The 22,107-nt window shown below is 32.4% G+C and overlaps 4 protein-coding genes and 2 long non-coding RNA genes across 9 annotated transcripts in view; 3 read left to right on the top strand and 3 right to left on the bottom strand.

Annotated features, from left to right (window-relative positions):
- LOC108554210 (protein escargot) overlaps positions 1 to 2,842 on the top strand; it is an 8,486-nt gene extending 5,644 nt beyond the window's left edge. Inside the window, exons 2-4 of one of the 2 annotated variants that reach the window (XR_001890686.1) lie at positions 501 to 1,703; positions 1,803 to 2,295; positions 2,532 to 2,842. Coding sequence is in view for 1 of the 2 variants with exons in the window: in XM_017909413.1 (XP_017764902.1) it covers positions 501 to 1,703; positions 1,803 to 2,242 (1,643 nt within the window). In the remaining variant the exon portion in view is untranslated. Of the gene's footprint in view, positions 1 to 500; positions 1,704 to 1,802; positions 2,342 to 2,531 lie in introns of those variants that run through there. The other variant, XM_017909413.1, reaches the window with a different exon arrangement.
- Positions 2,843 to 4,139: 1,297 nt separating this feature from the next.
- On the bottom strand, positions 4,140 to 5,034 carry LOC108554220 (uncharacterized). The gene is made up of 3 exons (XR_001890688.1): positions 5,002 to 5,034; positions 4,277 to 4,745; positions 4,140 to 4,209 (listed from the first exon to the last, which is right to left on the bottom strand). It is a non-coding gene; the product is annotated as an uncharacterized LOC108554220 (long non-coding RNA).
- Positions 5,035 to 8,270: 3,236 nt separating this feature from the next.
- LOC108554214 (uncharacterized) lies at positions 8,271 to 10,059 on the top strand. The gene is made up of 4 exons (XR_001890687.1): positions 8,271 to 8,370; positions 8,437 to 8,862; positions 9,016 to 9,168; positions 9,472 to 10,059. It is a non-coding gene; the product is annotated as an uncharacterized LOC108554214 (long non-coding RNA).
- A 2,742-nt stretch (positions 10,060 to 12,801) lies between these two features.
- On the bottom strand, positions 12,802 to 16,930 carry Afg3l2 (AFG3 like matrix AAA peptidase subunit 2). The gene is made up of 13 exons (XM_017909405.1): positions 16,755 to 16,930; positions 16,243 to 16,366; positions 15,851 to 16,145; positions 15,665 to 15,758; positions 15,419 to 15,584; positions 15,195 to 15,324; positions 14,738 to 14,856; positions 14,367 to 14,642; positions 14,055 to 14,282; positions 13,736 to 13,962; positions 13,491 to 13,667; positions 13,169 to 13,387; positions 12,802 to 13,081 (listed from the first exon to the last, which is right to left on the bottom strand). Exons 1-13 carry the CDS (start codon positions 16,836 to 16,838, stop codon positions 12,839 to 12,841), a joined length of 2,382 nt encoding a protein of 793 aa, XP_017764894.1. The 5' UTR covers positions 16,839 to 16,930; the 3' UTR covers positions 12,802 to 12,838.
- Positions 16,931 to 17,604: 674 nt separating this feature from the next.
- Positions 17,605 to 19,849, bottom strand: LOC108554212 (protein abrupt). 2 transcript variants are annotated; one of them, XM_017909417.1, is made up of 7 exons: positions 19,655 to 19,849; positions 19,158 to 19,334; positions 18,679 to 19,090; positions 18,407 to 18,600; positions 17,993 to 18,322; positions 17,791 to 17,919; positions 17,605 to 17,679 (listed from the first exon to the last, which is right to left on the bottom strand). In XM_017909417.1, the coding sequence occupies exons 1-7, from the start codon at positions 19,847 to 19,849 to the stop codon at positions 17,605 to 17,607; spliced, it is 1,512 nt and encodes a 503-aa protein (XP_017764906.1). The 2 variants fall into 2 exon arrangements, with proteins under 2 accessions (XP_017764906.1, XP_017764907.1); XM_017909418.1 differs by having other exon boundaries at positions 18,026 to 18,322.
- A 507-nt stretch (positions 19,850 to 20,356) lies between these two features.
- On the top strand, positions 20,357 to 22,024 carry eIF3i (eukaryotic translation initiation factor 3 subunit I). 2 transcript variants are annotated; one of them, XM_017909415.1, is made up of 5 exons: positions 20,357 to 20,434; positions 20,823 to 21,069; positions 21,333 to 21,427; positions 21,489 to 21,689; positions 21,766 to 22,024. In XM_017909415.1, exons 1-5 carry the CDS (start codon positions 20,432 to 20,434, stop codon positions 22,012 to 22,014), a joined length of 795 nt encoding a protein of 264 aa, XP_017764904.1. In that variant the 5' UTR covers positions 20,357 to 20,431; the 3' UTR covers positions 22,015 to 22,024. The 2 variants fall into 2 exon arrangements, with proteins under 2 accessions (XP_017764904.1, XP_017764903.1); XM_017909414.1 differs by having other exon boundaries at positions 21,147 to 21,427.
- The last annotated feature ends 83 nt before the right edge of the window (positions 22,025 to 22,107 follow it).

Here is a 22,107-nt window from a genome sequence, read left to right as displayed (position 1 = left end):
CTCTTTCGTTGGCACGTCGACAACAGAACCAGGCACGCTCCTCCCCGGCGTGTTCCTCCTCGCTCGTTAAATCTCGATTAAAAAGTCAAATTAAGAAATCGAGTTACGCGCCGCTGTCGCTCGTCAGTTGTCTCGTTAATATCGCATTGTCGCGGACGGAAGGGGCGAAATGGGGCTGACGATGCTGTTTCCGCTCTTTTGCTCAAAGTTACTGCTACCTTTTGTGCTTTTCTTTTTCCTTCGTGTTCCCTTTTGCTTTTTTTACGGTGCAAGGAAAGCAGCCGTGGTTATTGAATTTCACGAGCTTTCTCGTTTCGCTTTGAGGACTTAGCTCCAGCCATGGAGAGTCTGGGGGGACCCTTCGTTCAAATTTTATATTTTCCCCCGACACGCCACGGTATTTGCCGGTGGAAAATTGCAAGTAGACGCTACCGATGTTAGACGCAGCGATAGAGTTCTCGAATCACGATGTATAGATGTATGTGTCTTTTATGTCACAGAATACGTGAACACGCAATCACAAGATACGACCGCAACAGCAAGAACGAAGACGTCGGAGCAGGACGTCTGCAAGGAGAAGCTGAACGAGCCTGGCAATGTGGACATGACAAGCGCGACAAGCAATGTAGCCATCCCAACAACGGAACCTCCGATTACAGCTCGAACGGAGACGACATCGGTGATCACATGCACCACTACAGGGTCATCTTCCGCGGTAGCAGTTCCACAAACGACAGAGTCGATCAGCTTGAGCGTCGAGAACACAACGATCACGACGTCCACGTTGCCGTTCACGGCTCCTAGATCACCGTCCAAAACAGCTCACATAGAACATCAACAGCACGCGAATGTGCTCCACCACTCACCGCCAGGAGAACCTTCTCCTCCCTCGAGCACAGCCACGCCGTACCACGTAGAAGAAACAGCGGATCATTCGACACCTGATTCGAAGATAGCGTCCAACAACGGCAATGTGATCACCAATTACGTTTCCTCGATGTTCAAAGACCGTTCCGCGGCCGAAACGGAAGCTGCCCACGATTTACTAGAGCTATCAAGGTCTCTGCCTCCTTTACCACCACCTAGCGTCGCTATTGGACCACAGAGTGTCATAGAGTCGCCCGCGACGGATATCCAAGAGATGACGGTATACCAGCCAGATCAACCTATCTACCAAGTGAACACCATCGACCTTGCGAGCTCCACCGTGTATGCACACCACCAGCAACAACAACCACCCACTGCGAGTATCATTTACGAGCCCAGTGCAACGATAGTTCAGCAAACGGGCAGTGTGTTCATCCCCCTGTCTCCCGTTCAGGAGATCCTGCTCACCTACAGCACACCGTCCATCCCGTGCACGCCAATCGTAGCCCATCAACCACCTCAACCGCTACCACAGCAACAGCAACCTCATCCGACTATAGAGGCGGCGCCGCCGCTAACGCCACCTACTTCTGAGTGCAGCAGCGATATCGAGAATAATAACCCTAATTCGCAACCGAGTCAAAAGGATAAAGAAGTGCAAACAGTAACCGAGCAGACAGAAGTGAAGCCAGCTAGTTATACTTACGATACTTTGCTGGTGGCTGATGGAAGGTCCAAGAACAAGAAGAGTGTACCCGCTCAGAAGACACAGGAGGCTGAACCGATTGAAGCACCTGAAACATCGAAGATTGGACGTTACGTCTGTTGCGAGTGTGGTAGGTTCTTAGTAGGCGTATTGGCGGAAGGAGGGGGGTAGGGAATGATTACTATCCGATAGGATCGCATCGCTCACGTCTAGAATTATCTTCTTTCAGGTAAACAGTATGCAACCTCCTCGAACCTATCACGGCATAAGCAAACTCACCGCAGTATCGATTCACAATCGGCGAAGAAGTGCATCCACTGTGGCAAAGCGTACGTGAGCATGCCAGCTTTGGCGATGCACGTGCTGACCCATAAGCTGACACACAGTTGCGGCGTGTGTGGCAAAATGTTCTCCAGGCCGTGGCTACTCCAAGGCCATCTGAGAAGTCACACGGGCGAGAAGCCTTATGGGTGCGCGCATTGCGGCAAAGCGTTCGCCGATCGGTCGAATTTGCGCGCCCACATGCAAACACACTCCGCAGACAAAAACTACGAGTGTCACAAGTGTCACAAGTCGTTCGCACTGAAATCCTACCTGAACAAACACCTGGAATCAGCCTGCCAGAGGGAGAACGACGAGCCCAGCAATGACCTAGATGCTCCCCAGTAGATTCGTTCGAATTGGGGCCGACTGTTGGCGCTAGTATCGCTAATCGCCATCAAGTAAGTCTTTCAACTTGGAATAAAGTGAGAGACCAAAGAATTGGTTGTGGCGCTAGAATATATGGAAAGTAGCTTCAGATAATTAAGGGAATAATTAAGAATTTAGATATTTGACAAAATTTGATTAATTAGACTTGAGCTATAGAGCGATACTACTTACTAGGAATGTTTGATAGGTTACGTTTATAGCACGACGTTAATAATATACGATCAATGCGCAAATTTCTGTTTTTCAGATAGCATCAGGCAGAACACCAAACGGAGGGACAAATTTCTCGGAGGTGCAAACTCGTCCAATATCGACGACCGTGGGTCGATTTAAATCCGCCTAGAATTCGATAGGTTCAACGGTGATGGCGAGTTCGTTGTTTCCCTCCCCTTTCCCACTCCCACACAAACTTCTAAAAATTTCCATGTGACATAACCTCGATTGAATCCACAAAAGGAAGACATCATTCATAGAACAATGAAAACAACGGAGAATTTCTTGCCACCATCGTTAACGTCACAGGTGATCCTTTGGCGTCAAACGTCGATCACACATCGAATTCTCAGTCTGGGTAAGCAATCTCGAACATACTCCGATAAATTCAGCGATTTAAGTCACCACGAGCCTATCGAGGAATAAAGAACAAATACGTGAAGGTTGATTTTAAAGATGAAATTCTCGTTAAACAAATGGACATTGAACAGGAGAATATCGTGGTTAAACCAACGTTTTTATATTCTCATTTAATTCTTTGAGATCGGTAAACGTTCAAGGGCGTATATTATTAATATTAAGTGGATATCGAAGGTCGCATTTGCGCAGAGAAAGCTGTACATCCGAAAGATCTCGAACGTGTATACAGGGATATATTGTCCTAAGCTAAGGAAACACGAGTTTCTTCGCATCGATCGCGCATGATGCGATTCATACGACATTCCTTTCGTCCATAGACGCTCGATGAATACTCCGTTCGTCGTCCGGTGAAATCGATATACGCGAAGCATCAAGGGAAACGAAACGACGCTCGTTCGGTTTCCAATGAAGGGTCTCGAATACGCTTGAGGGAGGTAAAGGACGCAGAGAACGAACAACTCAGCGAGAATCGATGCAATACTATCGAGGGACCATCAATTTGTGAGTAAAATTCATTTCGAATCGCCGATCGTGGATGGAAACCGGGTCAATCCCAGTCAAAGAACTTCGAGATCCAACGAAAACAATGTACGCTCGAAGTACAGTGACTCTCGTCGATATAACGACGTTCTATTTAATACTGGAGGGTTTTTAGAAATCACGCGACAGTTCGTACACTTTCATCTTACCCTTATTGGTTTTGTATGAACTCTTCTGTAATTTGATTTAATATCATTGGTCTGTATACATATTCCATTGGTTGCTCAAGGTCATTAACACATGGTTAGAAACATTTTCTTTCTTTTATCCTATTGATAGGCTCAAATAGCATCCGGTATATATTCTAAATTTACTTTAACCTGTTAACAGAGGAATTGCTTGATTAAATGAAATTTCTATTATTCCTAATCTGTATGAAGACACAATTCCATTACCTCAACCACAGTTATTGAAACAAATTATGAATAAAGATAAAGCACAAAAATGAGAGATAAGAAGGAAATATCAAAAGATATAATTCTTCCATGATATGAGTAAAAACCAACAGGTACATTATATCGTAGTTTATATACTTTTGCTCAAGATTTTAGAGCACCTAGTAGATTTTTCGAAGACCTAAAACAATAACATAATTGGTTAACGTATTGAATATATAAATATTATAATAAAATAATAATATTAAACATATAACATACAAATACCCAATTTATAAGTTAAAATGAGCGAAGCAAACAATGAGAGTAGTATGTGATGGCGGAGGCGATCTCGAGCAGCCAGTTGATTTCAGCGAGCTATAATAAAGGAACATTTTATGTAGCTCTGCATTTAATATTTATCAACCACAATTTTTCAACTTACTCTTCAATACTATTCAACGTTTTCTTGTATGATATTCTCTGAATAATTATCAATCAAACATTGGACAGACTTTTTTATGATGAAGAAAATCGTAACATAATCGCTTCTTTAATCGTCGATGAAGTGATTCGTAATCAAGCTGATATTCGATACGTTGATACCAGGTTATCGATGTTTAATTCACAAAAAATTTTGCTCCTCAGCGTAATTTCTTCAAAGCATCCTTTTTCTGAACTTTCATTGGCGCCTTTGGCGCACAATAGGAGCAATGGTGGGGGGATGGGCACACGTCGAAGGTTTTCATCAACATTTCACGTAAACTGGACCACCTGTTGAATGCAGGAATGACCATTGGTGGCGAAAGGGTCGCTCGTTCCGCTTCCCTAAATTATAGAACATCCTCCTGTAATTTCCTCGTTGTCAAAAGTATATGCAAACGAGATCGCGATTTTTAGATTTCTCCTTGTACCTGGAACGATTAATAGGCTTATTTGATCCGCATGTTATGTATTAACGGAGTAAGAAAATTTATTGCATTATCGAGGAATTCCTATTCATCTAGTCAAAAGCTTTTAATTTACAATTGTTAAGAAGCTCATAATGGAAAACTTTTTCTTATTATCAGTTCTAAAAATGTGAATCCTTTTCAATGATTCAAAACAATTTCTTCTATAATTCTCAGTGACGAATATATACGTAAATTTTTATTTTGAAAATTGATTTACCATTATTAAAGAAATTAATTCTTAATAAATTCCTGTCCCTCAGCGGCATCTCTCTCTTCCACATAAAGTATATTTGCCTCTCGATAATTTTTTGTTGTTAAACTCTCCAAATTTTTATATTCGAATGAACTGTAATTAAGATCAATTAACAAATAAATCACTTTGGAAAAATCACTCCTATGTAAAATCAGACTTTCTCAATTTCAAAACTGAAATCAAATTTAAAATAATTTTAAACTGAACCAAATTTTATACGACAATTCTTATAAAAAATAATACCTAATTGAAAGATGAAAATTGAACAATTTCTTACCTGAAGTTTTATAAAAAAAATTGTAAATTCAATTCATGTATCACTATTAATATAATACTCGGTTAAAATGCTGAAATAATTGTCCCAATGATTCGGTAGAAAATAAGTCACAAAATTCGAGACTTGCCTGTAACAATATAACTTTATTATAGGTTTCGTAGCACACCTAGTCAATGAAATAATGTATCATTGTACATTAGTCTTAATCATAATTTACTAGATTTATGGTAATTTTGTTTGTACGTTACCTTGATTTTTACTATTTCTAGTCTTTAGTCGTTCTATTTATCCACTAATTTACTCGTAAGTATAGCACTCTGAAACATAATATTAATTTAGAATCCTGTTAGTCGAAGTGAAAAGAAGTAGTCGAACAGAATGGACGAAAGGAATATTGTATTACGGTTGGTATTGAGGAGTGGAAGAGTTGGAGTGGAAGGAGAAAAAACCGTTGCGCCCGAAACAAAGGAATAAAGAAACCAAAGATCGAGTAGTAACAAGAGAATAAACGAATGAGACTTACGCTCTATAGTCAGCGAATTACGCTTGAATTGTATCGTTTTATCTTAGGTTATCCCACGAACTGGGGCTTGGTACTGTATAATAGGTGATGTGGTTGTCCTTAATTTAATTGGTCGTATCGCTGTTGCTTTCACATGAAACGCGTTTTTATAATGACCGTAGAGATATTTTGGTACGAGACATTTTCATCGATTAGAAAACTTTAGGAATCGACCATATGTATCATTGGCGTACTCGGGTATCGGTTAGTTCGCGTTAAGTAGTTTTTAAACGGACGCCGAAACAAGCGAGCTTTAGCGGTTTAAGTTCGTGAAAAATCGAGAGAAGCGACAAAAGGAACTAATCGTTGATGTCGATGTGTCTGTCCGTTTCCTCGTTTCGTGTCTATAGATAGAAGGGACCGTCGTTTCAGGATCGAGGAACTTCAACGTCTGCAATCGATAAAATAGTAACGTGCATGTTGATTCAAAACAAGAATTACTCTAGTGGTAGAAAATGAAAATAAGACTATCGATTATCGATAAGTTATCGGTAACTTAAAATATCGCTAAAATGAAGACAAAGAAAAAATGCAACGCATTAATCATAATAAAATTGGCCAAATTTATTTATTTCTATTGGGATATATTATAAACAACATTTTTACCTGTATATAGGATATATATATAGGGTATATATATATATATTGATTGTAACCTTATCTTTCTATGAGAAAGAATTTGCCCGCCTTTTTAAAATAAACATTCAAGCACTGATTATAATTTTTCATTAATTTTCATTGAAAAAAATTTTTAAACAAAATATATGTATATATTATTGAACATATAAGTTCAAATAAAAATTAATATATTTTAAGTAATTTTATTACGATTAACACGTTACGATGTACATACCACACTCGCTTCGATTTGCCAGAACGATATTATCGATATATAGAGATATCGATATTTATTATAACTTCATGGATAGTCATACTTCTACTAGAAAGAGAAAGAATTAGACTCATGCAAATAAAAATGTGTGATTAATCGAAACGAATGTAAACAAAGTAAGCGTGTCAGTGATTCAAAACTTATGAAATGCTTGGAATTTGATAAAAAAAAATTCGAAAGAACAATGAGAAGGTTCAGTGTTAAGAATTTACTAATCGATCAAATCGAATAAAATTGTTTTGAATCGCATGTACGTTACATCTATGTTTGAGCGAAAAGTCAGAAATAGACTTGCCTAACGTTCGTCCTATCGATTCTATAAGACTAGATTTGGCTGTTGATGTGTAAATATATTCGATTATTTTTTCACATTCTTATAAAGTCTAATATAATTGTAAGTATAAGGTTCCTAGTTCGTAGTAACTATCATTTCTCAAATTTTTATTTTTATCATTTTATTAGCGATGAGTTAAGCGAGTCTGATTCTGACCACGTTCCAATGATATGGGAACAGATGCAAAGTTGTCCCTGTACGTTCGTTTCTATGGAACAAAGAATGTCGAGTTCTATATACAATAATGTGGAGTACGCATAGTAAGCAGCGCCCACGCTTATGTGTCAAGAAAACCGATACGACCTATTCGAACTATTCGAATGGATGGTCGTTTGTAAATTTCGATCACATCTTCAATGATATTCACAGCTAGCAGTCTCGTTTTCATGCTGTTATACAATACTCGACAGTCAATCGAATCTCTAATCAATTAGAGTTAACCTCGTAACAGTAGTCAATAATGAAACAAAACAGAGAGATCTATATGGTTATCAAATCGTGTATCGTTCCTCGTCACTGCAACGAATTTTGATAAAAAGAAAAAATACAATCCTTTGATAAAGTATTCAAATGTATTAACGTTTGCTTTCGTAATATTAAAACATTAAAATGAGAGAAGGAAAAACAAAAAAGGTAGAGCAAGCAATCAATCGTTGAGACTATTAATTAACAAAACGTCGTTACCATCTTTTTTTTTCTTTTTTGTTATTATCAAAACGATAAAAATTTATTTAAAAAATTCCGTACCTGAAAACAATATCACCTTACTTAATATTAATGTTGTTGTTATTAATATTGCCATTTTTATTATTATTATTATTATTATTATTATTATTATTATTATTATTATTACTATTATTATTATTAATATCATCGCCATGATTACATTTTACAATGTTTGTATATTTTATGTACTCTGAAATGTGTTCTAAATATTCCCACCATACATAGGACAACATCGTTACTTTCCCGAAAAGCGAGAGAATGCACGATCAGACGTATGACGGGATATAATATGATATACACAATAGATTCTCGTATAACATGAGCTCATATAAAGAATGCAAAAATTGTGACAGTGTTCGTATAATACGCTAAAAGATTCATATAACACCGTATATATGTAAGTATACATTTTCACAGTGTAGTGATACGTTGTATTATAAAGGGAAAATGATATAATAGGATTATAAACTAAAACATTCAGCAGTGAAACTGATTAATGTAGTTCAGTGCTGCATTCTTATAACACGGATTTATGTAACACGGTACGTATCACTCATGTTACACGAGAGTCTATTATATTACAAAAACTAACCTCCAAATACTACTAGGTTTTGCGTCTATATTAGATACTTTGGATTACAAATATGTTGCTTTACATCTACATTGCACATATTATTCAACAGTGATAAATTTATCAATTTTATTCAATCATTATGAAGAATCAAGTGAATCAACGACCGATGCTTCACTCGTTTACGTTATAAAACTTCGTTGCCGTCTCGAAGAACGTTCCCAGCGTCGAAAAGGTTTTTGAAACAAATATCGCAGCTTCATGGCTTGTCGACACAGTTTTCTCCATGCTTTCTTGCCGAATTCATGAACAAGAGAGCTCAACAATGTGGAGTTAATTATTTGTTAAAAAACAAGAAACAATATAGCAAGCCGCAGAACTGATGAACACGCGAATACAAAGTAATGTTAGATCGTCGCCGTAGTGTGAACTTGAAGGAAAGAAAAAAATTAAAAAAAAAAGGGTATGATAAAAGTGGTATAATTATTAACGATATTAACGATAAACAAGCAGTCGATGATATTTTTTAGATACGCAAACGAGTTAAGCCAGGACCTAGGACGATCATGCCTCATACGTTTCTCGGTCCAATGGAAATAATTTTTTCTTGTTCAAGGTCATGAGAACTTACTTTGGCTGTGCGCTCGAACTTTGGGCCGAATTAAATCAAACTCGGCAAATCGTGTACGTGTACGACGACTATCTGGATAAAATTGCTATGATACAAAAATAACAAAATTTGGATTTATTATGAACTGACCATACTGAGGTAACAACCCAAAAGTATGGGATTGAAACTATCACATTTTCTTAACTATCTCTTATATAAAATAGGATCAATAAATTAGTAATTCTATAATCGGAGCAAAATCTGTCTTTTGAATTCAAAGAAATTTTGTTCATAATTGCAAGATTCTAAATATAATTAATTATAATTAATTAATTATACACAATTATCACAATTATTTGTTCTGATTTGCGTCGTACATGGTGCCATCACGAAGTCACATTTAACAGAACTTCTAATAGGCAAAACTAATTAAACGAAACCTTAATGAAACTTGTCTTATAGCCGTCATAATATTAGCCAAAGAAGAAACGAACCGAAGAATGAGAACAGGGGAGAAATAAGACAAACCAAGGGGAGATTCGTTTTCCTTGCTTCCGCGGCTGCGAAAGACCGATTGCTACTTCGATTCGTCGCATAATTAAGCGTTTAGAAGACTCTAAAGAGGACCAAAGTACTTAAACGTAACTACGCCGAAGCCGTGGCGCTCTTAAACGCAGCGATAAAACGTAATTAATGTCGCCCTTCGCGATGACACTTGTTGTTAATAAGCAAAGGAGTATCAATGCGGGAAGAAATTAGCGTGAAAAAGTAAAAAGGAGAAAGGAAATAAGCGTAAGGGTGCTGATTGTTAAAATTACGTAAGTTCGAAAACACGGTAAAAAAGAACAACGAAACCAACGTGACAAATGTTCGCGTAACTATAATTAATTAACTTACTAGACCGAATGTGCACGAGATATACTATATGTATGTGTATATGTACGTATATGTTAGTCGAATTTTCGCTACACCGAAACTTTTCGCAAGAACGATCGCCTCTAATTAATCTCGAAGCATAAAAGATGTTTTTGTAAAAGAACGTAGATCGAGTTCCAGACCTTCAAAATATAATTATATAGTTCCTTTTTAATGGTGTCATGTCTACGAGTACAATTTAGATCTTTAGATATTTTATGAGTGCTTTTAATATCATTTTTTTTATAATAAATTAAATACGAACTTATAAAATGATAATTATCATCAGTTAGAGTTAAACTTCTTTTCCAAGATTTTGTAAACATAGTTTATAATAACATTATTCGTGTCAAGGCAAAATGAATTATTCATTACACATTAAACGGATAATTCGCAGGCACCAAATAAGGAACAAAGTACACTTCAATAAAATTAATTAGAGTGCGATCCAAGCTCGCCTCCATCCGCGATAATTTAGATTTCGCTCGGGTCTTGTGCAGAGTCGATAAGTATGCAACCTGCACGTTACCTGCGCCATCAAATTATTTCGCGTGTCACACACACGCAAACACAAAGGCACTCTGACATTAGAAAGAAGAACGCATCCGTGAAACAGAACTTTGTAGAGAAGCAGGCATGATCATCAATAAACCTGGCTTTTCTAAAAAGGTTAAAAAAAATGAGAAAAAAAATAAAAATGTGAAAAAAAAGAAAAAAACATAAGATAAACTGAAAACATAAGATTTAGATTAGTGTGATACAAGGTACGACAAAGCAATAATTTAGTGATTGTATGATATATTTGATTAGTGAGTTAGCGAACTAAGTTTAATGGTGAACTTTCGAAACCTATAAATACTTACTCAATAAATCGTATAGTTTTGTAGAAATGCTGAGAAGATTCGCCACTTCAGAGATGAAAAATTAAAAAAAAAGGGAAAACGCTGTCTTGGGATCAAAGATATAGCGACGAAGGTCGGAAAAGGATTAGTAAAATATGTAAAATTGATGATCGATGATAAAATTTCCTATCAATTTTTTTTTTATTCCCAAATTTTTAATTTATCACTTTCCTCTTATCTTCTCTACACACTACCTACTGATAAATAATTTCATGTGTATGTAAACATCACGTGTGAAATATGAACGCAGTCTTTGCAAATTTTGTCATAACATAATCATGCATAAGAACATAATTTCCACCTATTTTTGTTAATGAAACTTTGCAGATGTTTGCATACAAAATTATGTTACATTATCTATTTTCTGCTAAAAATGTCAAATTTTTATATCATTTACATCCCGTTCTAATAGAATCAAATTATTCGAAATTAAATATTTTTCAACTTGTGAATCATAATGAGTGACATATTGGTTATTAATTGAATTACTTCACAAATATATATTTAAAAATTAATGATGAACAATTATGGTCTTCCTTTTTTATACAAAATGCACGTCCAAAACTATTTATTAACTACACAATACGTGACAAGAAAATATGTGCAGAAAATTCAATAAAAGAATAAACTGTATTGATGTTCTTACAATTCTAATTGTCTTTAACGGGAACAATAATTTTGGATGCGTAGAAGAATAAATACTAGCAAATTTCTTGATCAGATGATACTTTCCTTCAAGGCTAGACGTTCAAATAATATTCCCAAGGGTGTTTTGGCTCACAAAAATAACTTTTAAAGAAAATCCCAAGACTGATAGTGGATATATCGAGATGCATGCACGTGTATTGCTCCGATTTGTTTAAATCCACGTCTAAATGAGCTCAAAGCTTATCTTACGAAACTCATTTTTAAATGTTCTTACTTCATGTGTAACTTAAGCAAATGGAGAAAGACGGAAAGAAAGAGTGAGCGAATGAGTGAAGAGCGTGAACGAAGGTCTACAATTTCTACATTTGTAGATACATTCTGTAATAAATGTTTTTTTACTTTTTCCAGAAATTAATAGTGTACAATTTGTTATTAACTATTAATAGTATTTTATATTAATTGCAACAAAATTTAATTTCCAGAAATAACAATAACATGTAACAAGGATAAAACTATTTGTTCCTAAACCATAAATTTCGCTAACAAAAAAAGACCTTCGTCGTAATAAAGCATTTTCAATCTTATCATAAATGACTATATATAAACCTTCGGATGCAAAAAATGCAAGTAGAGACGTTCTCACACATTTCAATTGATTTTTCTTTATTGAACGATGTAATTTTGGTATAAGCAAGAATCCAATTTACGCACATGCGTACAAGCGCTATTTTTCATCAAAATACACCACAGAAATTTCGCCAAAGTAAAACAATTATCGATAAAAAAGACAGTAACATACCAAATTATCAATGTACTTACAATACTTAAGGATAAAATAATTTAATTGCACTACATTTGTAAACTTTATTAATTATACGTTGCAAAAAAATGATATAAACAAACTTTGTTATTCATTTCACCTAATTCATTACTTTATTTACTTAGTCTTCAAAAACACGATAAAGCGTTCCCTATTATACTATCACTTTACATATTACAACGTTGTAGTTACAAATTAATTTTTTTAAAAGTTCATGTTGCGTACTTTTTATACAACTTGGTTTTTATTATAAAAAAAGGCTCTGTTATATAATAAAGATAATGTCGAAAATAAACAGTACTAAATGATTATTAGTACTATTATAGTACTAAATAAAGATTCTTTTAAAAAATAGTACTCAATTTCATTTATACATCGAAACTTTACAAATTACAAATCATAATATTATCGTTTCTAATTAATACAGTCAAGTACAATCATGTATCACTACTTATTAAAATTATGTATTTCAAACTATAATACAAAATGCTTTACAGGTTATAATCTGTAAAAGTATGTTTTATAATTGCTGTTGCGGTTTATTTTATGAATTTATTCGAGAAACTGCTTCTGATGGTGAGTTACTTGAACTTTCACCTTTTTTATCGCCCTCCCTTGGTTTGTTCCATTCTTGTAAACCTTTCGGTAAACTAGTATCTTCTTCAAACGATCCCGTACCCTCCACAAACTGCTCGTAAGTTGACTTTTCAGGGAACGGTCTAGGACCTAGTAACTCTATCATGTCCTCTCTACTTAAAATTTCTTGTTTTAATAGCCTTTCAGCTACCTAAAACAATAAAAAGATTATTCATTCAGTAATATAATGAAGAAAATTAATTGATTTTGTAAATAATGGAACTAAGTTGTGCTATACCTTAGATACATTTTCTTTGTGTTCTGTAAGTAGATTACGTGTGTGTTTATGTGCTCGATCAATTAATTCACGTACTTCAGTATCAATAAGTTCCGCAGTATGTTCCGAATATGGTTTATCAAAAGCCAGATCACCTTGTTGAGGCATTTGGAAACTAACATTACCAACCTTTTCGTTCATACCATATTGAACAACTTGAGCATATGCGTTTGCAGTTACCTAATTAAAGAGAATATTAATTATATATATTACAACAATGCAAGAAAACCATATATTATTTAATTATATACACTACAACTATGTAAAAGGAACAGAATAATACTTTTTGTAAATCGTCTTGAGCGCCTGTCGTAATGCGACCGAAGAAGATTTCTTCTGACACTCGTCCGCCGAGTGCCATACACATTCTATCAAACAACTGTTCTTTTGTATAAAGATACTGTTCATGTGGTAAATACTGTGCATAACCTAAACCTTTTCCACGTGGGATTATGGAGACCTATCACACAAAAAATACAGATGAAACTAAAGTCAAGCTACAGTAGAAGTTGAAAATCTAAAAATTACCTTTAAAAGTGGATCTGCATATTGTAAAAACCAGCCTGCCACTGCATGGCCAGCCTCATGATACGCAACTGTCTTTTTTTCTTCAGGTTGTAAAACATTTGTTTTCTTTTCCATGCCTGCAATAACTCTTTCAATAGCCTGTTCAAAATGTTTTAAGTGAATATTATCATTTAAATCTCTTGCCGCTATCAAAGCCGCTTCATTGCAGACATTAGCAATATCAGCTCCTAAAATAAAGTATTAGTAATATTCTAAATATACAATACCACTATCTTTTTTTTTTTTAAGAAATGTCATTGATTAATTTCAATTTTCATACCCGTAAATCCAGGCGTTAAGGAAGCCATTTTTCTAGCTAACTGATCTTTATCTATTGTAATTTTTAAAGGTTGTAAATGTACTTTAAAAATAGAAGCACGACCTTTAATATCTGGAGCAGGAACATAAATTTGTCTATCAAACCTTCCGGGTCGGAGCAAAGCTTTATCTAAAATATCTATTCTGTTGGTCGCCGCTAACACAACTACATTAGTAGTAGTATTGAAACCTTAACAAAAAAAAAGGAAATATTATTCAATCACATATAAATATAACAATTTAATAACTAATTTTATCAATTATTATAACGAACCATCCATTTCAACTAGAAGTTGATTAAGAGTATTTTCTTGTTCTGAGTGTCCGCCAAAATTTCGACTTGCTCTTTTTCTTCCAACGGCATCAATCTCATCGATAAACAATATGCACGGAGCATGTTTTCGTGCGAGTGAGAACATGTCCCGAACTCTTGATGGACCAACACCAACAAACATTTCCAGAAATTCAGAACCTGACACACTAATAAAGGGTACACCTGCTTCACCAGCTGTAGCCTTAGCTAATAATGTTTTACCAGTACCCGGTGGACCTACATAGAAAAAAAAAAAAATTCAATTTATAGAATATTATCTTAAGCCAATTTAAAACCAAAAAGAATTACTTATTGCTAAAATATATATTTACCTGTAAGTATTGCTCCTTTAGGTATCTTAGCCCCAAGGTCCATATATTGTTGTGGATTTTTTAAAAAGTTTACAAATTCCATAATTTCAATCTTTGCTTCTTCACATCCAGCAACATCTCTAAATTTACGTGAAAATATTTACGACAATTTTACAGTAAAATTATAAGCAAAATGGTACTCAAATATGGTAACCAGAAAGGGTGTTGAAGAATTGCATACAACATTTTTCTACTCTAGAAACTGATTACACATCAACTACTTTTCTTCTTTTTTAATTAATACCTCAATTTGCACTTATTTAATACCTTTCCTTTTCACTCATTTAATAAATCCATTCATTTAATTCTAAAATATTTTAAGAAATATAACAGAACAGAAGAAAATTGTCTACAATTCATGATAATTTTTTGAGATACTGTAATGCAATACTAAGTAATAATAGCTCTCTCAACTTACTTAAACTGAACACCAATATCTTTAGAATTGACTAATTTTGCAGTTGATTCCATTAATGGACCAAAAAGACCACTTTTTCTTCCTTTGCCAAACTGCATTGCTGATTTACGAATTACATAAAACATCATACCTGCAAATAACAATCAATATTATATCGAGTTGTCTTTTGAACAACTAAATGCATACATACACAAAGGAAATAAAAATTTAGTAATATAACTTACCATACACAATAAGTTGTGGTATTAACTTTACGATATGCTGTAATTCTATCTCATCCTTGTAATGTACTAATATATAATTTTGTGGTTCTATATTTAAATCTATTTGTGCATTCTCCAAATTACGTTCAAAAGTTTCAACACTACCAATGCTGAACCACAAAGAATCCTTGAATATGTATGTAATAATTATACAATTTAGACATAATTTATCCTTATTTACCACTAATAAATGCATTACAAACTTACTTTGCCATCGACAGTATTGCCAGGTAATAACTTTACACGAGCCCACTGTTTATTGATAACTTCCACTTTATCCACTATTCCTTTATCTAAATATCTAAATAAAATTCGCACAAAACATTTACATAAATTTTGAGAGATTTGTATACTAAATATGTTGTAAACAAAAAACTATTATTATTTAATTACTTTGTTATAAATTCTCTCCATGTAATTTCTGATGTTTGATATTGTAATACCTCTACCAAATAAAAAAGCAATCCCACTAATAAGGTACCAAAAAAAAACAATTTATCATTATTATTGCCTTCAAATTTTTTTTCATTCCATTTAAATTCCCATTGAAAAAAACGTTTATTAGTATTTGAAGAGTACTGAGATGCTTTATCAAATTGACTTTTAGATGACTGTGACTCAGAAGCTTTTTTGGATTCCTTTTTATCTTTGTCACCGACTTCTTTAGTTGTTTTATTAGAATCTTTTTCTATACATAAAAAATTTAAAACCTTTTAGTTATCTATTTTTTATAATGTATTTTAAAATCTGTTATAATCAGAAATGAATAAGAATAAAATAATAACTTTGCCTAAAAAATTTTTCAAATCCTTTTGGTGGCTCATTATATAGTACTCTCCATTGATTTCGTAGATTTTCCACTGTACTTGTGTTACTGCCATTTCTTATAAGTGATAAATATCTTCTTAACTGAAAAAAGTATGTAACATATAACATAATAGGTAATATAAATATAATAAACTTTTTATTACTAGACATTCATATAAGATTAAGGTTTTTACAAAATTTATACAAATGTTATTATATAAATAACATTGACTTATATTTAATAACAATAATATTTTAAACCATTGTAAAATCTTCATACAATATCAACTTAATATCTATGAAGGTTATATACATGTATAAATGTACGTAATAATAATAAAAGGTGCAAACTAGAAAAACAATACGGTGCTGTTAGTACAAATGATATTGATAAAGAATATTAATTAGATTAAAATTTTCAAATGTGAATTGGCTTCTAATAAAAAAAAATTATGAGAAAGAATTAGGTTATGTTAGATTATATTTATACCTGAAATATATTGGCATTTTTGTAAATGGAACTTAAAACAAATCTTTCTAATTTACTACTGGAATATAATAATTGATGGACCATATTTATTATAAGTTTTTATAGTCACGTAATATGATGAAATTTCGTCCTCACAGTTCTTATAACAGATTACTGGCCACAAACCATCCGTTGAATATCCCCAGTATTAAACCTTATTTCAGGTTTGCAACACAAAATTGTAACTCTATAAATGTTCCTAAAGCTAGAACTTCTTGATGGCTTAATTTTGCACGAAGAAACCGAATTAACAAATGACTTTTAAGCCTAGGGAATTAATTTCGTGTAGTATTACTAGGAATGCAAAGAAATATATTTTTAACATTCTAAGAAAAATTATTTTTACTGAAGCACATGCTTATCATTGCAACATTCAGGTGACTCACATTTACCAATTCATGTAATGACTGATAATTTTATGCTTGCATAGTCACCAGAACGTGATTTACTATTTTTAAATTTGCATATTAACTAAATTAGCATACATCTCTCAACTAAAAAAAATGAATAAGTTTTATTTATATAATATAAATAAATATAAGGGAATATTGAACACAAAAATGCAATAATTAATAATAATTCAATTATTATATGTGAATATTATGGAACTAATTTTTACATCTGCTTGTATGTGTACTTGCACATCACGTCTCTTATGTGTATATATATACATTTAAATAAGTATAGATATAGGTATATGTAGGTATACATTTAAATATATATATATATATATTTCTAAACTAAGTAATATACATATTACTATATAAAATGAATATTAATAAGTGTTAGTCAAATGATAACAGTTAATATGCTAACTTTCTGTTTGTGAATAATTTGAGTTTTCTTCAATACTTATAGCACAAGGAACATATTCTTGTCCTGATTCCTACAAAACAAATACATTATATACATTTCTATATTAATTATATACACATATAATTTTTATGAAATATTTTTATGCAATTAGATTTAAGAAAAAAACGAACAGAACACATACTGAATTAACGATAATTTGTCGTCCTTCTTCTAAATTAAGTCCATCCATATCTTCTGCTGTTAATATTATCACAGAATCTTCAGGTATACTATTTTCATCTATATAAGTTATAGGAATTTCTGAGGAAACCTATAATTAATATTCATTAATAATCACAAAATCTACAACATGAAAAGTAATAAATTTTGACAATTCCTAATACCTCGCAATAAGTAAAATCTGATCCTTCTTGTACCTTTGTTTCTGTATTATGTTTAGAATCCATTATCCTTTGTTTTCTTGAACTTAATAACCTCTCTGATTTTTTACCATCTTGTTGAAGACGTCTCCATATTGTTGTCTTTGGAATATGATAAGTCATCGATGCCGCTGCTTGCGACATTTTTCCTCCTTTACAAGCAGCAACAGCTTCCTCCAAACGCGACTTTTTTAATTCTTCATTTTCTGTTTTACGTTTCTTCCAAAATGACAATGGTAATTTCCCTTCATCTACTAATCGAGCTTTATCTCTAAATAGAGTAGTCTTCGGTATCTAAAAACATTGTTATTATTATTACCCTCAGAAACTTTAAATAAAATTACAAACGAACAATAAATGATAAATTAAGTAATATACTTTAAATTCAAGTGCAACTTTTGTTAAATTCTCTCCTCTTTCCAAAGCTTTAACAGCAGCTTCCCGTTTATCAGATCCATAAGATCTTTTCATTTCTGAACGTAGTATCTGATATCCTTCTTTTTGAATTCTTCTCCATAATACAGTCTTCGGTATACTGAACATTTCTGATGCATGCTGCAAACTTGACCCAGCTACAGTACAATAAACTAAATTAAGCAATATCATAGCATTAATACTTTATAATTGTGCAAAACAGAATAAGTACCAACCAATTACCGCATTTATAGCAGCTTTCATACATTCTGCTGGATATTCATTTCTTGATGCATTTAAATGTATACCTAATGCTTTAGCACGCATATACAAAGTTGAACGTGGTATGTTATGTTTAGTAGAAGCTTCTATTAATGTTTGGCCTGCTTTTAAATCATTAATTGCTGATGCTAACATATCATCACTATAATCCCTTTTTGTTGTATCACGTCTGCGTTTCTTTTTTTTAATTAAGGAAGAATTTTCAATAACCTCATCTTTTTGTTGATCTTCTAAATCTTCATAATTATGTTGTAATGCATTAATAACATTTTCCTCTGTCTCACTAATCACAGTCATTGGTTCTTCATTATTATCATTAAAATCTTTATTGCTTATAACAGAATCAGTTTCTTCAAGCCCATCAATCTATAAACATGGAAGATTGTTAAAGAAAAAAATATCTTCTTTAACTTTTGTAAATAATATAACCTACTTCGATAAGACCACAGATTTTTAATGAACGTGCTGCATCTAATAAACTACTAATATTTTCAACTGGAACTCTTACTTCTCCATGGTAAGTAAATTCTATGATAGATTTTATGTCTTGAGCAGATATGTCACTTAATATTATTGTTGAATGATCTTCATTAACTTGACTCAATATTTCCTAGAAATAAGGAATTAAATATTTATTTAATAAATCATGTAGAATATTACATAAATATCTAGTTAATCCATAAAATACCTATTGTCTTCAATAATAAATAGGAAATAATTTGAATTTATTGTATTTCATAAATATATAATGTATAATTAATTCTTTAATATACTTAATAGAGAAGATTTTACAAACCTATGCAAAAAAAGAAATTAAAGAGTTTAAACTATTGCATTAACAAATTATTTACATATGTCTAAACATAATTATGAAATGATATTCATATTTAAAGCTATGAACATATTCTTAAAAACATAAAGATTGTTTACTCGAAATAAAGTGCTACAAGCACAAAGAACTATACGATGAGCATGAATACGTTCCCCAGCAGCAGCTAGGGTAACGTCCACCATACAATCTTCCTCTAGGAGTTGTCTAACTACATCGGAAAGATGATTTTGATAATCATTCCATTTAAACCAATAACTTTGATTGACCTCATGTTGGTTAACAATTTCGGACATGCCGTTTCAGTTTCGTTTCCTTTTTCAGTTTCAATAACCAATATACAACCGGAATTTGGAACAGGACTGAACTCTTTCTGACTAAAATGTGGACTTTAGTTATTCGTGACACTTCTTAAAAATTATAATAAACTTTAATACTTTTTTACAATTGTTTATTCTAATACATATGTTTGCATCATTTAATATGTATATTATATATTAACACAAACACTTATTTAATATAAATGGAACATAACAATAAATAATTGTAATAAAAATTGATTGCCAGTAAAAAGTATATTATGATTGGTAGATACACACGTAATCTATACTAGATTTAACTTAAGAGAATTTTTAAATCAAAGTTTAAAAAATATATCAATGAATATTAAAAGTAGAAAACATAACGAAATTTTATAAATATTCAAGTTTAATTCTAATCTAATTTTCGTATAAATTTAACATTTAGTATGAATGTATAGTCAATCCCCTGTTTGTATTAGTAAACATACGCCATTTTATATTGTGAAGATTTTGTGATTGCTTTAAAAAACTACTTGTTAATTTTTAACTAATCTTAATTGTTTATTGCTAAACATCATGGTTAGTTGTTTTATATAATCATTTTACATATTTTTTTCCATTAACGACTTGATATAAGTTTTTCGTGATATGCTTAACATGTGACAGAATAACCTCTGTGACATTATTGAGTTAAACACTTTACATTTTCAGTGTTTTATAGATTTGTTTTTCTAAACATATATCAATAATTTCGAAATTGTAGGATTCCTTTATATTACTTAATACATCATACTATAATAATTCAATTTTAAATTGTAATATATTAGTTTGCAATAGGTTATTTTATATGTCATTATTTTACATCTTAAAATTCGAAAATACTAGCTTTTAGATAAATTCTTTAATCAAAATAGATGCATATAATATATGACATTCTGAAAAATGATTAATTAATTATTTTGTCTAGAAACCTTTAATGTTACAAGGACATGAACGTCCCATAACAAAAATCAAATATAATAGAGAGGGAGATTTATTATTTTCATCTAGTAAAGATAAAAATCCAAATGTCTGGTATTCTTTAAATGGAGAACGTCTTGGAACTTTTAATGGGCACATGGGTTCTGTCTGGTGTATTGATGTTAATTGGGATACAACAAGATTTCTATCTGGTAGTGGTGACAATACACTACGAATTTGGGATTGTCAGACTGGTTTGTACTTAATATTTATTTCACAGTTTTTCATTTATTAATTCATTCTTATATTTAAGGTCTATATTATATTGTAGGAAAAGAAATAGGTCTACTTAAGGCAAAGAGTTCAGTTAGAACATGTAGCTTTAGTTATTCAGGAAATCTTGCTGTTTATTCCACGGATAAAACTTTTGGACATCAGTGTGAAATGTTTATCATAGATGCTAAGAATATTGATGTTGGATTTTCACAAGGGGATGTAATTTCTAAAATTGCTATAGGTGGCCCCAGAATCTCTGCTATTTTGTGGGGAGCATTAGATGAAACAGTTATTACTGGACACGAAGATGGTGAAATCATAATTTGGGATGTTAAAGTATGTAATACATTTTTATCTTTATAAATTAAATATTTAAACATTTTTGTCTTTTTTGCAGACAAGACAAAAATTGAAAAGTGCCAAATGTCACAAATCACAAATAAATGACATGCAGTTCAATAAAGATGGCACTATGTTTGTTACTGCATCAAAAGATAATACTGCCAAATTGTTTGATAGTGACTCATTGACATTATTAAAAACATATAAAACAGAAAGGCCTGTTAATTCTGCTACAATTTCTCCTACATTTGATCATGTGGGTATTGTGCATGGTAGTTCAAATATTTATGAAATAGTGTTTATTAAAATTTGTGGAAACAATATTTTTGTAGGTGGTTCTTGGAGGAGGTCAAGATGCTATGGATGTCACAACAACATCCACTCGTCAAGGAAAATTCGATTCCCGATTTTTTCACTTAGTATTTGAAGAAGAATTTGCACGTTTGAAAGGTCACTTTGGTCCAATTAACTCCCTAGCATTTCATCCTAATGGTCGTAGCTTTTCAACAGGTGGAGAAGATGGTTATGTTCGTATTAATACATTTGACCAATCTTATTTTGATTTCCATTTTGAATATTAATTTTATAAAATAAAACAAAAATAAATGTGTATTAACTAAATAAGTAGTATAAATCACTCCTTCTCATCAAATTTGGAATGGAATATCATTAAC

Source organism: Eufriesea mexicana, unplaced genomic scaffold, assembly GCF_001483705.2.
Source record: "Eufriesea mexicana isolate 0111107269 unplaced genomic scaffold, ASM148370v2 scaffold18034, whole genome shotgun sequence".
In the NCBI taxonomy this organism is placed as follows: domain Eukaryota; kingdom Metazoa; phylum Arthropoda; class Insecta; order Hymenoptera; family Apidae; genus Eufriesea; species Eufriesea mexicana.
The sequence above is the reverse complement of the archived record's forward strand: the minus strand, read 5'-3'. Positions and strand labels throughout refer to the sequence as shown.

Coding starts and splice junctions, on each gene's coding strand:
- Afg3l2 (XM_017909405.1), bottom strand. CDS start 16,838: ATGGTCCATCAATTATTATATTCCAGTAGTAAATTAGAAAGATTTGTT. Junction 16,367..16,754: donor AAAATGCCAATATATTTCAG/GTATAAATATAA, acceptor TACTTTTTTCAG/TTAAGAAGATATTTATCACT. Junction 13,668..13,735: donor ATGCAGATCCACTTTTAAAG/GTAATTTTTAGA, acceptor TTTGTGTGATAG/GTCTCCATAATCCCACGTGG.
- LOC108554212 (XM_017909417.1), bottom strand. CDS start 19,849: ATGTCCGAAATTGTTAACCAACATGAGGTCAATCAAAGTTATTGGTTT. Junction 18,601..18,678: donor TGCTATAAATGCGGTAATTG/GTTGGTACTTAT, acceptor ATTGTACTGTAG/CTGGGTCAAGTTTGCAGCAT. Junction 17,920..17,992: donor CAGATTTTACTTATTGCGAG/GTATTAGGAATT, acceptor TATTAATTATAG/GTTTCCTCAGAAATTCCTAT.
- eIF3i (XM_017909414.1), top strand. Junction 21,428..21,488: donor TCATAATTTGGGATGTTAAA/GTATGTAATACA, acceptor TCTTTTTTGCAG/ACAAGACAAAAATTGAAAAG. Junction 21,690..21,765: donor TTTCTCCTACATTTGATCAT/GTGGGTATTGTG, acceptor ATATTTTTGTAG/GTGGTTCTTGGAGGAGGTCA.